At 37.3% G+C, this 18,019-nt stretch overlaps 2 protein-coding genes across 8 annotated transcripts in view; both read left to right on the plus strand.

The window, feature by feature from the left end:
* LOC127868116 (lysosomal acid lipase/cholesteryl ester hydrolase-like) overlaps positions 1-15,410 on the plus strand; it is a 165,953-nt gene extending 150,543 nt beyond the window's left edge. For 4 of the 7 annotated variants that reach the window (XM_052409729.1, XM_052409731.1, XM_052409730.1 and 1 more), the window contains 7 exons: positions 3,908-4,022; positions 5,420-5,618; positions 11,254-11,491; positions 12,150-12,290; positions 12,964-13,035; positions 13,141-13,209; positions 14,342-14,676. In XM_052409729.1, coding sequence (XP_052265689.1) covers positions 3,908-4,022; positions 5,420-5,618; positions 11,254-11,491; positions 12,150-12,290; positions 12,964-13,035; positions 13,141-13,209; positions 14,342-14,578 — 1,071 coding nt within the window. In that variant the 3' untranslated portion in view covers positions 14,579-14,676. Of the gene's footprint in view, positions 1-3,907; positions 4,023-5,419; positions 5,619-11,253; positions 11,492-12,149; positions 12,291-12,963; positions 13,036-13,140; positions 13,210-14,341 lie in introns of all 7 variants that reach the window. The other 3 variants (XM_052409732.1, XM_052409733.1, XM_052409734.1) reach the window with 3 other exon arrangements.
* LOC127868118 (uncharacterized) lies at positions 5,625-11,247 on the plus strand. The gene is made up of 2 exons (XM_052409735.1): positions 5,625-9,231; positions 9,486-11,247. The coding sequence occupies exons 1-2, from the start codon at positions 8,618-8,620 to the stop codon at positions 9,946-9,948; spliced, it is 1,077 nt and encodes a 358-aa protein (XP_052265695.1). The 5' UTR covers positions 5,625-8,617; the 3' UTR covers positions 9,949-11,247.
* Positions 15,411-18,019: the final 2,609 nt, after the last annotated feature.

Below are 18,019 nucleotides of genomic sequence, written 5' to 3' on the forward strand. Positions count from 1 at the left end.
TGATGACGAACATAAGGTGGAATAGAGAGATAATATGTTATGATCATATAATTATTTAAAAAAAAATATGGCATTTCAAAAAATAACACAATAGGAAACAGTCCTACGACTTTCCGGAATACCAAAACACAGCAATGAGACACACATTTGATAGGCGACGTATACCTCTGTGTAAACAATGCCGGTGAAATAACAATAATCGTTAAAACGTATTGAGTAAGTTTTGCGCACTACGCCACTAGTAAAACATGACATAAAACAAACAGATCTAGAATAACTGTGTAAACAATGCTGGTGAAATTACAATATCGTTAAAAAGTGTCGAGTTAGTTTTAGCACTACGCCACTAGTTAACATGACATAAAACATACAGATCTAGGACGTTATCCACAAACAGTATTTAATACGTTATACCGTGAGTGCCGTCGTGGTAACACATAAAAATCCAGATGCGATAGTGCGATAGTTCGATGGCGACAATGCGATAGTACGATGACGACAGTGCGACAATAAGATGGCGACAGTGCGACAATAAGATGGCGACAGTGCGATAGTACGATGGCGACAATGCGATAATACGATGACGACAGTACGTTAACAAGATAGTACGATGGCGACAATGCGATAATACGATGACGACAGTGCGACAATACGACGGCGACAGTGCGAAAGTACGATGGCGACACTGCGACAATGCAATAGTGCGATAATACGATGACGACAGTGCGACAATACGATGGCGACAATGCGATGGTACGATGGCGACAAGGCGACAATGCGATCGTGCGATAGTACGATGACGACAATACGATAAAACGATATCGACAGTAAGACAATACGATGGCGACAGTGCGATAGTACGATGGCGACAATGCGATAATACGATGACGACTATGGAAGGGAAAGTCCGCCAATATTATTTATCACGAGAAATGGTGCACGTGTTGAGTATTCAGCTGATATGTTACATGTTGCAATTATAGATTGTACATACATGTCAAATAATGTACGTTCAAATAAACAAGGTTTGATATGTAATGTTTCAATTTTCAACAATGTTAATTTTTATGGTGAATACATCTCAATTGTTCATCATGTACATAGTCCAATTCAAACTGTTCAATGACTAAAACATAAAATGTTCAAAATGTAAAATATACATTTACTTTTATTTTTAAATCGCATACACAACGCACAAAACTGTGTCACAACTCTAACGCTTCTTTACAAATGTGACTGCTAAAGTATACAATTTGCAATAGTAACTTTAACGAACTTCCGATTTCCACTGTGAGCATGTAAACACGTCTGGATTAGTAATCGCGTATCTTTACATCTTGCAATGTTACAAGTTGACATTTGAACAGTTGGAAAGTCTGCATGAAATCTACACGCGGTAAGGGCGACAAAATTATTTTTCGTCTTAGCCAGGAACCAATGTCTCGCCTACGGACCGGGAACCATTGTAAATGTAAACAATGATTCTTCTAGTGCACAGGTGTTGGGCGCACGACCAAGTCACTTACACATTATCAATATGTCATAAAACAACATAAAAAACAACAGTTTTCATCATTTTAACCAAAAAAAATCTGAATTAATATATATTTATATATACAAGGTAGGTATCTCTTGTCACAGGAAAATCACCTACATCAACATTTTAAAGACATTAAGTGCTTAAATGGCGGTCGATTTTCGTAAACTATGTTACCATTTTGTTGGGAAAGTTTGCCTCGTGACGAAACATGACCACGAAAGGCTACTTGCCAACATAAACTACAAGAAAACACTTCTCGAACTCGTAGAAATGCTAGGTCGGCTCTCGTCTGACTGAACGTTCAGTGCCGATTTTTACAAGAGTAAAAGTATCGAAATACCCCAGCTACCGAACATAATCCGCATAAGTACAATAAACAAATAGGAATTTATCAACTAACAACACAGATTTGTCTTTTTGTCCACACCAAACACTAATATAATCGTTATGTTCGAACGTTTATTTCAATCGTGTACGATGATCTGCCTTCACCTTACGCTAGTTATCCAACTATTGGTTCCGCGCCTCAGAGTTATCGAATACCTGAAACCGAGAACCGTATTTACATTGAGCGTCTAATTGACATGGAGCTGGACTCGAAATAGCAGATAAACAATTCACGATTAACAACGATTTCGACGTTATAACGCAAACAAATTGGACAAATCTGTGATGTTCGTGGTCATTTTTTTTCGTCACGAGGCAAACTCTCCCAACAAATGGTACATAGTTTACGAAAATCGACCGCCATTAATGGCTTAAACATGTTGATATAGGTGATTTTCCTGTGTCAAGAGATACCTAACTTGTATATATATATATATATATATTTTATCAGAATTTGTTTGGGTCAAAATTATGAAAAATGTTGTTTTATGACATATTGATAGTTTTTAAGTGACTTTGCCACGCGCCCAACACCTGTGGCTACTACTAATGACAATTTGTACCCTAACACCGGTTGACTTGAAAATGCGTTGTAAAATGTTATAGTGAACACTTGTTAGATGCTGACTTGTCAGATTACTAAAACCGATCGTTCACCTTAAAAAATATTAAACATGCTAATGTAGTTTGTCATCAACTTACTTTCAGATGGATCTATTATCTTTTATTTATTATTATGACAACAATATAAGGTATATGAAAATGTAGACTTTATATATGCACAATCTTCATTTTCAGATCTGTAGTTTAAGAAGTTACATTAAAGATTTTGTAGAATCGGAACATACAACATTTAACACTTTACAATTGTACAAAACAGATATTAAAAAGTTGCATTTAAAAAATTCTCTGTTAAACAAATGAGCTGAATATTCAACACGTGCAACATTTCTGGTGATGAATAATATATGCGGTCTTTCCCTTCCATAGACGACAGTATGATAACGCGATAGTACGATGGGGACAATGCGATATGACGACAGTGCGACAATACGACGGCGACAGTGCGATAGTTCGATGGCGACAATGCGATAGTGCGATAATACGATGACGACAGTGCGACAATACTATGGCGACAGTGCGATAGTACGGTGGCGACAATGCGATAGTACGATGGCGACAATGCGATAATACGATGGCGACAGTGCGACAATACGATGGCGACAGTGCAATAGTACGATGGAGACACTGCGATAATACGATGACGACAGTACGATAACGCGATATTACGATGGCGACAATGCGATGATGCGATGGCGACAGTACGATATGACTTTCGCATTGTCGCGATCGAACTATCACACTGTCGCCATCGTATTGTCGCATTTTCGCCATCGTACTATCGCGTTGTCGCCATTGAACTATCGCATTGTCGCCATCGTACTACCGCATTGTCGCCATCGTACTATCGCATTGTCGCCATCGTACTATCGCATTGTCGCCCTCTGGATTTTAATGTGTAACCACGATGGCCTAACGGTATTGCGTTATTTAACGACCGAGGGTAGGGTGTTGTTTTTCAACGAAACCCATTAATTGACAACTATTTTTCTGCACAAAACGAATGTTCTGTACGATTTTCATAAACAAAATAGGTCGAAACATTTTTGGTGTTTTATATCATTTAAAAATATTATTGACAGAAATTTAATGTTAAGATCTGCGATTTCTGGCTTCTCGCAATATATTAAACTGATATTTGAAGATGTATATTACACAAGCGGCTAATAAGTTATTCTTATATTTCGGCTGTATTTCGGTATTTTGGTTAGTTATGTAACCTAATAAGAAACATTCGTGGTAAAACACACTCGTGGTGGGATTTCCTATAAATCACATAACCCAAATCGTGATTATAAATCATCATACAACAATTAATCGAAGATCAATTTTTTAAATGACGTGGGTTTACAATTTCAGACCCAGCTAATCCGCTACCAAGGCTACCCGTGCGAGGAGTACACGGTACGCACGAGCGATGGGTACCTGCTGCAAATCCAGAGAATACCACGTGGTCGCCTTAGCAACACAATAGGTAACTCGTAAAGCACGTGGAAATCAGCATACCATGTATGGGCTGGCGTTCGTTTTTGATTTTCAAAAATCGTTCCTATTTTTCACACACTTATATAGGTAGAATTATACCTGTATATTTGTAGTCGATTTACAATGTTTACATTCTTAGTATGAGTAATTCAATAAGTCAAAACCTGGTATGCATGAGTACACAAATATCGCTTTGCAATAATTAAACACATCAAAAGAAATTTGCGATTAAAAAATTCACATAAGTTGTTTTTGTTGATGTTTTTTATGTTTGGTAGGACATCATCGCTGGCTTTTTAGCGCTACTTACGATCACTTACGTTGGCACGCTGTAAGACTTTCACAATACTTTGTTTTGGCGGTAATGCAGCGTCTGAATTCCAACAAGTTATGTCTTTAAAGGGGCCTTTTCACAGATTTTGGCATTTTTTAACTTATTCATTAAATGCTTTATATCGATAAATGTAAACATTGGATCGTAAAAGCTCCAGTAAAAAATCAAGAATAAAATTAAAAAAAGGAAAAGAACATTGCCCGGACCAGGTTTCGAACCAGTGACCCCTGGAGTCCTGCCAGAGTCCTGAAGTAAAAACGCTTTAGCCTACTGAGCTATTCCGCCAAGTACACACACTTGACGTATTTTATACCTTATATAAGCAATCTTCGTAGTTTCACAAAATTTAGCGACAAAAACAGAACTCTCCAAATTATTCAATCGTTTCGCGTTGCAACGCTTTATAATTTTTAGGTTTTAAAATCGTCAAAAGATGCATATAATGGCTATATTAGACAATGGTAAATGTTCAGTATTACTGTTTCCTCACAAATATCATAACTAAAACGAAAATTTGCGAATCTGAAACAACTTTTTTCAATTTTGTCAATTTACCAAAGCGTGAAAAGATCCCTTTAATTTGACATAGTGACATAGTCTTAAATCCAACAAACCCCCCTAAGACTGAAATTGACTTTAGTATAATTGACCAAGTTTCTTGAAGAATAGACGTTTACGTGACATATGAGTGTCTAAAACATCTGAAAACGCGATATTTGATTTGTATGCACATTTTCGGATTAATGTATTTTTTTAATGGACCGTGTACTGAGAAAAAGGGGTCTCATGCATGTGCGTACAGTGTCGTCCCAGATTTGCCAGTGCAGTCCGCACAGGCTAATAAGGGACAACACTTTCCGTCTAAACGTGATTTTTGCTAAGAAAAGATTTTTTAAACAGAAAATATCGTACGTGCGGAAAGTGTCGTCCCTGCGGACTGCACAGGCTAATCTGGGACCACACTTTACGCACATCTATTATACCCCCTTTTGACAGGGCTATTCTCAAATATATTTTAAAAGCCACTGTAATGTTTTGTGTCACACGACTAGGTGGACGTAGTCCGGTACTTCTTTGGCACGGTCTGCTCTCGTGCTCTGCGTGCTGGGTGGAGAATCTCGCCAACAACAGCCTCGGTTTCATCTTAGCAGACGCCGGCTTCGACGTGTGGCTGGGAAACAGCCGCGGTAACACGTACGGACTTAAGCACGTGACCTTGAACACCAGTCAACCTGAATTCTGGGCGTTCAGGTTAGATTTAGTTAAATATTTGGTATAATAATTTGTTTTTCTTAGTGTATGATCGCTGATTTTAATTATTAACCACTTAGATGTATCGTCAAGTGCACGATCAATTATAAGAAACTTTGTTAGCACGACAGAACGTTTTCGACAATCAGCCGACATGTATTCGACATATGATTGTTATTTTGTGGTGGGGGGGGGGCAAACTGAATTCACCAAAGATTTCGGTCCGTCTGTCTGTCCGTAGACTCAAACTTGTTTGCAACAATTCTTCTTCACTGTGTAATGTACAACATTCAAGTTCGCAGGCAGCGTTCTTAATGATATAAATTGTTCTGGTTCAATTATTAATGTACTCAGGATTACTTCAACAACATTTTGAAATATTACTCAATTGCAAGTAAGAAAGTTTGTTCTATAATGTCGTTTCCTACAACTACTTTGTAAAGTTCATAACTTGTGAGCAGTCCTTTGCCTGTATGTACATGTCTTGTTCATGCGGTCTTTATACCAACCATTATCTTCATATCTTCATATACCGCTATATGCCCTGGTCATTTTAGGAAAGTGATCATTACTAGCAGTAGACATTTTAATCGGTCGCCTTATCATCAAATGCCTATAGTGCGTATTTAAAATTGGTAAACATATATTTTACATAATAATGCTCTAAACCCAGATCAGAAGTCACACTTTTTACAAAAATCAATTACATTTATTTAAAATAGTGACCCTAAGAGAAAAAACAATGACATGAAACAAAAAAGAAATACAACTATTATGCACTTACCGAATCGTCAAATACAGACCTTAATTTAAAATAAATTATCTTTAAATTATATCTCGAAGACAAAGTAAGGGCTTTTCTATATAGTCCAGTTCATTTGTGTAAAAATTGTTCAGAAAATGATAAAAGCATGAAAATTTGCAGAATGAAGTTAAGATTATAGCAATTAATTTCGGATATGGACCCATCTGAAATAATCAAAATGGCGGATTTTGGCAGCCATTTTAAAATGGCGGCCGTAATTTGTTCATAAAAAATTCTTCAAAAAATCATAACAAATATATATTTTTTCATCTATTTCAATAACATTTGGTACACAAATCTCTAATAATATCCCCAATCAATAAACATCTTCAATTTGCAAAATTACGAAGGCTATCTTAAATAGCGGCCATTTTGAAAATTACATTTTTCGAAATTGCAAAAAAAGACAATACATTTTGTTTAATTATTTTTTATTAATAGTAGGTAATCTTTTTTTCATTAAAACGCTTACACATTACTTTAAATGTATATCCTAACACATTATCTATGTCAATCATTTTTCAACTCAACACATGCACATATCTATTCTGGTTGCCAGACTAAAATGTTCTGTAGTAATTCACGCGACGACCTTAGCAACTGCATTCGCAACGTCTGTCATTCCAGCGCATGCTTGTGTAAATAACTGGGAGACTTTAAAGAGAGCAATACTGGTCTTTCTAAATGACATAAGCCACGTCAATAGAGTATTACAACACTCCCAATTGTCAATGACATTTAAACGGTGTCTACGAACTTAACAGATCAGTTTGACAAATGATACAGGATGCATATGGCCAATTTTTTGTATTATTGTCACATGGTAAATATTTTTATTTGGATAGAATTGCATATATTTTTTGATGATTTTATTGCAAAAGGTTGGTGGTGAAAAAAAAATAATCGGATTTTGCACACAGAAAAGTCGCATCGTTAAATAAGACGCGGGTACAAATATTGTAGAAAAAAGTTGCGTCTTATACACAGGAAAATAGGTAAATGAAAGGTTTGTATGCAAGTTTTTTTTTATAATTGCAGGTTCACCCAAGTAGTTTTTTGCATTTGAAAACATGTGACTTGTAAAGACATTATGGCAAAAAGAATAAAACTTGTAGATGTTTATGTTATACCTACCGAAAAACCCACTGATCCATTGGATTGGAAAGAATGTTTGATTTGTCAAGAGAGAACACACGAGGAATTACAATGTCCTGCTGATACGAAAAGAACTGATGTAGATATTGGAGCTGGTTACTATTCATTTGAATCTAATATACAAAGATGTATAGCAATAAACTGGTTCCCTGTAAAACTTAACTTACAGCAACTGGATGAAGGGAATGGCATTGCATCAACACTTCAAAACCACAAGGCAAAGTGGCATAAAACGTGCAAAAACAACTTTTCTGATCTTAAGATATCACGTCAAGAAAAAAAATAAACAAACACATGATTTTGTTGGAGATTCACAATCTAGACATGCAAGTTAACTAACCAGACGCAGTTGTGGTTATTCAACAAAACAATGATGCCCGGATGCTTTTTTGTGGTGATGAGTCAGGAGACCTTCACGAGGCATCAATATTCATGATAGACAGACGAGTGCGGGAATGTGCACTAGAACTACAAGATACAGTTTTTTAAAACTAAGTGCTGGTGATCTAATATCACAGGAGGCGAAAGATCATACCACCTGCTTGATAAATCTTTATAACATGACACGAAAACATATTCCAAAAACCGAGGAGGAACGTCAGGAAACGGTCGTTCATGGACTCGTTCTTGCCGATTTGGTAGAATATATTGATGCATCACGATCTGAAACTGATGCCGTCCCGGTATTCAAGCTGATAGACTTGCAAAAACTGTATACCGAGCGTCATGAAAAATTAGGCGTATTTGTTGAAGGTCGTGTCAATGCAACACGTTTGAAAAATAGGATATTGGCTGCTTTACCAGATTTTCAAGCCCATTAGCAAGGGAGAGATGTTCTTTTAGTCTTTAAAGAAGATGTTGGCGAGGTTCTCGGACAGGCAACATCTTGTAATTACGATGATGAAGGTATAATCTTAGCAAAAGCAGCATAGAGAGTCAGCAGAGATATACACTGAATACTAAGTATCGATTTGCAGGAACATTTAATGAACGCTGCCAACAAGAATCAGTTGCACAAACTTTACTTTCATTAGTTAGAATGATCCTAGGAGGACCCAGCATCGAGACTCATTCTAGTAATGTTGTCGAATCGCAATCAATACTAACCATTTCTCAGCTATTACAATTCAACTGTGCAATACGTCGTCGAAAAGATGCAGATTCAATTAACTTAGGAATGGTTATCCACGCAGAAACAAGAAAAAATGATCTTATTGATAAAATTTTCAGTTTAGAACTCAGCATATCATATGGCAGAGTGATGAATACATCGACAGCTATGGGAAATTCTATTTGTGATAGATTTCAAAATGATGATGTTGTGTGTCCAGCGAAACCTCGTGGCAATATTTTTACAACCGGAGCAATTGATAATATTGACCACAATGCAAGCTCCACTACAGCTAAAGGATCATTACATGGAACAGCGATTTCTTTATTTCAACACCCAGAAGTTGATAACCTAGGTACTGACAGAGAAGGGATCTTTATCAATGAAAACCTGAAAAGAGACAAAATAAAACCATTACCAGAAAGATTCTCAATAGTACCACCTGTCATCCTCCCTAAGGAGCCAGCTGCTGTACCACTTTTGGAAGGACCATTGATGATCCATTCAGACCATTTCAGTGATGCACAAGACATAGAGTATAGGTATATCTTATGAGTAAAGCTTATAATTTATATAATAGCATGTTGTATAAAAATAACACTAGCGCATATAACTTCACAAATTTGCTTAAGAGCCATTTCGCACACGAATACAAACATACATTTTATATCTTTGTAGCATTTACCATTGCTTTGATAATGCAATTCTGGATCTAGCATCAAACTTAAGATTTTATATCTGAACATATTAATGCTTATATGTATTCTTAATTGTGGTTAATCTTGCTAATTTACAGGTGGCTCAATCATGTACGCCAGGAGATCGAAAAACGTGATGATAGAGACAAGGAAACAATGCCATGCTCTGCCTTCCATTCAAATTTATCTCAGAGTCATTTGGTTAAGGCCATTCCTTTGGAATTTAGTTCCGTTTTACCCTTGTTTCAGGAAAAGGCAAAGTCTGCTGCAATGATTCGGCACTCAATGACCATTACCAAAGAGTGTGTCAGTTTTCTTAATCCAGGACAAATACCTGCTATGGCATGCGATCAGCCACTTTACGCCCTAGCCAAAAACATTCAATGGATTTTGCCTGAGAGATACGGAGAGAATCTTATTGTAGTGATGTTTGGTGGTCTTCACATAGAGATCGCTTCTTTGAGAACGATTGGGGATTGGCTACAGGATAGTGTCTGGGTGAATGCGTTAAGTCAGTCTAATGTTGCATCTGCCGGTACAGCAGACTCATTCCTTAAGTAATCACATGTAACTAGAACCCGACATGCGCACCCGATAACTGCTTGCTCATTACATATTTTGATGCATAAAGCCTATACTCAATTCATAGAGTTTCGATGATATAGGGGTCAATTGTCTCAGTTTTGAGGAGTCGAAAGAAAGAAGAGAAATGGAAAGTCAACTGTTCAAACTCTGGTCACTTACATTAAAGTTTGAACTGATAGTTCTTATCTTTGTCAGGTCTCTACGAGAGGGAAATTTTGAGCTGTATAAAGAATCGTTTACCATGTTAATTCCTTGGTTCTTCGCTTTGGACCATCCAAATAACGCTCGTTGGCTCCCTATTCATGTGAGAGATATGATAGCATTGGACGGCGTAGCACCAAGTAAAACGACAGAATTCAAGAAAGATCTTTTTACTCGAAAAAGGCGTGCAAGCGATAATATCCCGCCAAGCCCTGCCGCGTTACACCAACACATCAAGAGAGCAGCTTACCAGGCAGGATTTTGCTGGGGACAGTCACTTGACAAACAACAAGAGCCCCAACCACCTAGCTCCTGGGGTTGGAAGCGCAACAAAGATGGAACGTGGGAACCTTTCTGGACAACCTTACAGCAAGCTTCCGAGTCTCGTGCTGAACTCATCAGATGTGGATGCAAAAGTGAAAATGGCTGCCGAGGACGTTGTGTGTTAAAGCAGCTTTGAACTGCACAGCTCTATGCAAATGTGGAGGGCAATGTGATAGGGAATTAATACATTTACTTTTACTTTGGACTTGACAATAAATGTTTATTTGATCATGTACACGTGATCTGTGTTGTTTACGGATAGTGAACTCTTAATTAACCTAATTTTGTTTCCAAAAAATGTTCAAGACAGTTTAATATAATATTTTGCATTGATTTTGACAAATGTGGCTAGAATTTCATATTAAAAGATTTTATTTGATCATATTTATTTTTAGTTTGGTTTTTGATAACATTGATACGGTCATTTGCATGGTAAATACAAGATTTCATGTCACTTAATACACTAATAAAATTTTGATGAATTTTTAAATGTATCTTTTGGAAAAGTGACGGTTGCCATTTTAAAATGGCCGCCATACCCCTATATGCAGATTTTTTAGAATGGGTCCCTATCTGATATTGTTCAGTATGCTCTTAGCTAGTATTCTGCAAATGCTCATGCTTTTATCACATCTTGAACAATTCTGGTGAAAATCTGCACAAATCGACTGGACTAATAAACGAAAACATAAAGAAAACAAGTTATTGCGAAAAAAGGGAACACCACATAATTATTCACTTTTATGTAACCTCCAGTTTTGACGAGATGGCGCTTTTAGACCTTCCGGACACGGTTCGCTTCATCCTTGGGATGACGGGCGCGTCCAAGCTTCAGTACGTGGGTCACTCTCAGGGGACGGAGATAGCGTTTGCAGCACTGTCTCGGGACCCGGACCTAAACGATTTGATAGGAATGTTCGCCGCACTGGGGCCCGCGGCGTACCTCGCCCACGTGGAGAGCCCGGTGAAACTGCTGGCGGACCTCTCTGAGGATGTAAGTTTTTTTTAAAGCCTCACTTTATGAAAACGGGGTTTAATGCAGGTGCGTAAAGTGTCGTCCCAGATCAGCATGTGAAGTCCGCACAGGCTAATCAGGGACAACACATTCCGCTTGTATGAAATTCTTTGCTTAAATTCAGTTAAGGCGGAAAGTGTCGTCCGGATTGCATAGCATAATCTTGTACGAAACTTTACGCACGCAAATTCAGTCCCATTTTCCTAGAGCGAGGCTCCATAAAAAAACACAACAGAGGGACCGATCACATAATCGTGACCAGCTAATCAGCCCAAAATTGTATACTGACCGAAACGAAGCTGATGTTCGTACACACTTATGGGCTTCCTGGCTGAACACTTTTATGCCATTGGGACTGAAGTGAGGTTTCACATTTCTTTTATTGCAATTCAGATTTTCATCATGTTGATCAACACGTGTCTAATCAACTGTTTTATTAACACTCATCTCAACCATAATGTTTAACTCACAAATTTTGTTATAATCTGCAAATAAATTACACTTTGAAATATGCTTAAAATAAAATGATTTTGTTGAGAATCATTGCACACACGTCTTAAGAAGCTAAAGGTAAGAGTCGATATTTATCATATAAAGGCATATAACACACTATTATAAACGAGTCCAAATATTGTAGGAGGTCCACAAGTGGTTCGGTTACAACGACTTCCTGCCTCGCTCGGACCTGTTACCGATCATATGCGAGGATAGCATGGCCAGCACGTGTGAGGACGTATTATTCCTGCTGTGCGGGATCGATTCCGGAAACACAAACAAGGTAACAATGGCAACGCATCGTAATTGCAGCGATGCTAGTGGATTTTGTGCTTGCGAACTTGGTTGACAAAACGATACGTACTTTGGTGGTATGTTTAAATTACTTTGAATCAATTGGGTTTTTCTGTTTGTTGTTGTTTGTTGTGGTGTTAATGATTGTAATGGTTGTAGATATGCTGTCGATGGCTGTGCTCGTGGTGGTGGTGCTGCTGCTGTTGGTGATGGTGATGATGGTAGTGCATGTTGGTTTTGGTGGAGGTTTTGTCTTTTTGGAGTAAATGTTAAAATTTAATTACGTTGAAGTTGTTGGAGCTCGAGTGGTGATAAGGGTTTGGTTGTTGTTGGTTATGAACAGTGATCGTGTGTGGTTATTTAATACATATCGGTTTTAGTGCTGTATCTTTAAACACAACGGTGGTGTCGACAATAAGGGCGGTACAGTGCGTTGTGATATGTATAATTATGACACGGCGGTTTATTATTCTGACTGAAATACTGATGGAGACGTTCGTCATAGCATGAATGATGGATACGTTTGCGAAAGCTTTGATGATGTCGATTTTTGTGATCTCATAAATGATTGAGACTTTTCTGATTTTATGAATGTTACTTATGTAAGCGGTAATGATGTAGCGTGAGGTACCAACATCAATGGTTCATGTTTTCGTTTTCAGAGCCGGATACCGGTTTACATTGGTCAGCATCCTGCAGGAACCTCCGTACAGAATATGATCCACTATGTGCAGGTACAAGAACGTCAAAAACGCCCTTAAATATGGGGATTTCATTTCGATTGTATTTCTTATGAATACTTTCCAATACACTTTTTTATAGTCTGTGTTATTTTTCAGGCCGTCAAGACGGGTCGATTTCAAATGTTTGATTTTGGCACGGAAGGAAACATTAAAAAATATAATCAGGTAAGTATTGAATATAAAGGAGTATTATCATATTTTCTTATCCGGTTTAAGTTTAATTAAATTTGATTGTATCGAAACCCAATCGCCGATTTGATCACTTTCGAGTCTGTTTCCTTGGAAAAGCAAGTACATTTGTCCGTTAGAAAGACCATTCAAATATTCGACTTCCGGATATCTTTATTTTATGCCTCACTATTTAACTTAATTATTATCAAGTATATTTAATCATATACTAATTTTACAATGAGCTTTCTCTCCAATGTAAATTCATTGGTATGGGGTGATCCGATTGGTCTCTGCACTTTAAATTTATCGATACGGGGTGGTCCTATTGGTCTCTGCTCTGTAAATTCATCGATACGGGGTGGTCCCATTGGTCTCTGCTCTGTAAATTAATCGATAGGGGTGGTCCCATTGGTCTCTGCTCTGTAAATTCATCGATAGGGGTGGTCCCATTGGTCTCTCCACTGTAAATTCATCGAAACGGGGTGGTCCCATTGGTCTCTGCTCTGTAAATTCATCGATAGGGATGGTCCCATTGGTCTCTGCTCTGTAAATTCATCGATAGGGGTGGTCCCATTGTTCTCTCCACTGTAAATTCATCGATACGGGGTGGTCAAATTGGTCTCTGCTCTGTAAATTCATCGATAGGGGGTGGTCCCATCGGTCTCTGCTCTGTAAATTTATCGATATGGGGTGGTCCGATATATCTTCTAACCGCGTAGACCTCGATATGAGGTGGTCCGAAAGGTTCACTCAAAGTTCAGACCTCAATCTGAAGTTGTCCGATTTGTCTCCTTACCAAGAACACCGCGAAAAGGCAGTCTTTAAGATCTTTTAAGCGTGAAAACCTCGACATGAGGTGGTACATCATGATTCCTTTCTATATGCAGTGGTTAGGTAATAACAGTATAGAATCCGACAAAAGGCGTTCACACTTTTTTCGTTGAAATTCTTCTGAATTGGTACTAGAGAAGCATACATTACGAATAACGCGGTATCCATGTACAAATGTAAATACAATAACGTGGCGTCCATGTACAAATGTTAATACATAGTATTCATCGACTCAACAAGAAGGTAAATGAAAGAATAATATTTCGGACACAGTTGAGACTTTAACTTGTTTCAGACGATGCCGCCAGCGTACAACGTCAGCCAGATCCGGACGCCAGTAGCACTATATGGGGGTGGGAACGACTGGCTGACCACGCCTACTGACGTCGCGCGCCTGCGCAGCGAACTTCCGGGTCTGCCGCCTCTCCTGCAGATACCTAACTACAATCACCTGGATTATATCTGGGCAATGGACGCACCCAAACTTCTCTATCCTGACGTCATCAAACGAATATCGGATGGTGATAAGTGACGTCATATAATTACATTTTCCAGTTATGATTTACTTTCCATGAAACGGCCACCAACTAGAGAAAAGTCAAATGTGTATATTAAATTATTAATTGTTAACGCGTTGCTTTTGTTTTGCATTCGTTGATGAAAATTATCGTCATATTCTGGAGCAACATCAGCATTACCATCATTATAATTATTTTTATTAATTTCAGTAATCATTAGAATCAACAGTATCTGTATCATTATTTTATCTTTGACCTCATTATTTTCACCTCCAGCACCAGCAACAGAAGTAATATTAATATCTTTTATTTTAAACACCCGAACGATTATGATCAAGAAGATCATTAGCCTGTTAACGAATAGCTACGAAATTGCATTTTGAATCTCGCTCTGGGAAAATGGGGTTTATTGCATGTGAAGAAAGTGTCGTCCCAGCATGTGAAGAAAGTGTCGTCCCAGCATGTGTAGAAAGTGTCGTCCCAGCAGCCCGCATAGGTTTATCAGGGACGATACTTTCAGCCTAGACTGGCTGTTAGTCGTCCCAGCAGCCCGCATAGGTTTATCAGGGACGATACTTTCAGCCTAGACTGGCTGTTAGTCGTCCCAGCAGCCCGCATAGGCTTATCAGAGATGATACTGTTAGCCTAGACTGGATTTTAATTCATAAGAGACTTCTTTTTAAAGACAAATACAATACAATCGGAAAGTGTTGTCAATAATAAGCATGTGCGGACTGCACAGGCTAATCTGGATAGACACTTTAAGCACATGCGTTTAATCCCGTTTTCCCAGAGCAAGGCGACATTAGGTTCCACACTGAACACGCAATAAAACTAAATTAATTTTGTCTGTACATTGTTATTTTATTATTGCCGTATGCATATTTTTCGCTTCACTCATTACGCCATTACTTTTCACATTCAATGTGTTGTTGGAATCCAGACAAAATTTAATAATTAAGAGTGATTCCTAACATTTAATCAATAATGAGACTATTCAGACAAAGTGAGGATTAGAGCAATACAATAGTCTTGAGAATTCATAGAGAATACTAGGTCGGTGCCGAATAAAGCAAAGTTTATTTTGCGAGGCTTAGAAAATCTGAACCACGAGCCTTGGCGAGTGGTTCAGATTTTCGTGCCGAGCAAGATAAACTTTGCTTTATTCGGCACCGACCTAGTATTCGATTTATCCCATCAATTTTCTTAGTCGTAAATTATTTCTTTAAACATAGAATAGGAAAATCGAACTAGACGGAAAATCCCAAAGATATTTTAAGCAAACATTGTTTCATTATTTTAATCGTGTCGAGCCTAATACATTACAAAAAGATCAGTAACCAACCTGTTTTTCGTTTATCATACCTCTACGTCCCCGATTTTTAAGAAATAATGAAAATAAAGACACTAAACAACTGCATCTTTAGCGTGAAAAAACATGCATTGTGTCGTATGACGTATTAATAATGACGTCACGAGTACGCGCACTTAATATTTGTAAATAATGTTTATTTGCTTTTTGAGTTGCATTATGTGTAAAAACTATATTACATCTTGGTATCAAATTGTTTGTTTTGTTGAATCTGATTCGATTTTACTAAAAATGATTACTTTATAGTTGATTCCGAGTAATATGAACATTCTTCGCCGCGCGTGACAGCTATATTTCAGCACTGCTGAAATAAAGGTAAATTTATTCCACAGTGGTTTATTTCGACAATGCACGTCTGATGATGGGATAAATTTAATAATATGATGGAATAATAAATAACTTGCACATATAATCGTATTAACAGTGAATGATGTTTTCTCAGAAACTGATGATCACTGGAAATATTTTTTCGCAAAACCATCTTCAGATGAATTTCGTGAATATATCAAACCTACATTTGTGTGAAAATAATTATTCATTCTAAATAACGCTCACTTTCCTTCATTAACGACAATTTAAATTCCACGATGACTTCGTAAAATTTGAACCTATCCACCTGAACAAAATAAAGCCCGCTTTCACCGATACAATTTAAAGACTGGTTGTGAACCTATTATGTTTTGCGATTGTATAAAATGTTTAAATTAAAATCTGCATTAGAAATATGTTTGGAAATATATCGTTTATTTATGGATTACAAAATGAGTATCATGTTTTCACGATTTTAACGTAAATTGCTTACTGTATTAAATAATTTCCAAGACAAATATACCGTTTCTTTTACCGAAACACACCGGTATTCAACACACATGAGCTGCACACTTTTTTCAATATGTTACAACAAAATAATTGTTCATTTTTGTTGTTTTTTAGTTATGCTAGTCTTAGTGAACTCTTCATTCCAGTTTAGCGCAAACATTTTGTCCATGTTCCAGTTTTTAACCACCCCCTTCATGTATAAGATTAAATCTTAACAGTTTTCATTAGTTACATTTCCTTCGACTGAACAAGCGATATATTGCTCAATTGACGTTGTCAAAACCAGTATTATCCAGTAACCTGCAACCTATTACATAATTTCTAATCAAGTTTTGGGTCAACAAGATTTTTTTTCGCAAATAGATATCTTATCACTCATAGCATACTTCCATTTTTCTGCTCAACATTTGGAAAATCCTTTTAGACTGTATCACAAGGGAAAGAGAAATGGCTCTGTTTACTGTAGTTAGCGGATTGAACTCCGAACATGGGCACCACTAACACGATATAGTAAATAGTAATGATTTCAATACATAAATATACAGTTACCTCAATTTGCTATTTAAACCGATCCTCACAGTTACACCAGATGCCGACCTCGTTGTTATTTTCCTACGATATGTATCCTAGAGACCGCCAGTTGACAATATCGGATCAGATGACAGCATCTTGCGGAGTCAATAACTCTTATGGCTTTTAAGAGGATAGCGCGCACTGAGACGTAAGCCCAATACACGGGAGATATTCCAACTTCCTATGCGCATGTAAAGGAATAATCGGATATTCGGACTTATAGAACGCAGTTAGAGAAAGGCATACTTTAATAACTGTACTGAGATTAATTGGAATATTGGGCAATTTACTTCTGTCTGAGATTTCGGATCTATCCACTGCCAGACAGGTAATCTTCGTCTTGTTAAATATATCTTGTACCTACAATAACGAGTTTATATATTTTAAAACCTATTTTCAAAATGATGTTAATTGTTCCGTTTAATAGCCCCATACGAGTGTTACCAATGCCAATGGTTTCGTAACTAAACGTATCAATTGCAATTTTTACAGCAAGTCTGTCTTATCAATTACATACTATATACGATGCAAACATCACTCGCTTAAAACAGAAAACAACAATAACATAACTAGCTAAATTGCGTCTTGTGATCGTTTGTGTAGGTGATAAAATTTGCTAAATAATTGTTAATAATTAAAATTTGAGTTTACCAAATCATTGCTCACGGATACAATATAAAGATAGTGTTGG

This window comes from Dreissena polymorpha, chromosome 2 (assembly GCF_020536995.1).
Source record: "Dreissena polymorpha isolate Duluth1 chromosome 2, UMN_Dpol_1.0, whole genome shotgun sequence".
In the NCBI taxonomy this organism is placed as follows: Eukaryota; Metazoa; Mollusca; class Bivalvia; order Myida; family Dreissenidae; genus Dreissena; species Dreissena polymorpha.

Coding starts and splice junctions, on each gene's coding strand:
- LOC127868118 (XM_052409735.1), top strand. CDS start 8,618: ATGATCCTAGGAGGACCCAGCATCGAGACTCATTCTAGTAATGTTGTC. Junction 9,232..9,485: donor GCACAAGACATAGAGTATAG/GTATATCTTATG, acceptor GCTAATTTACAG/GTGGCTCAATCATGTACGCC.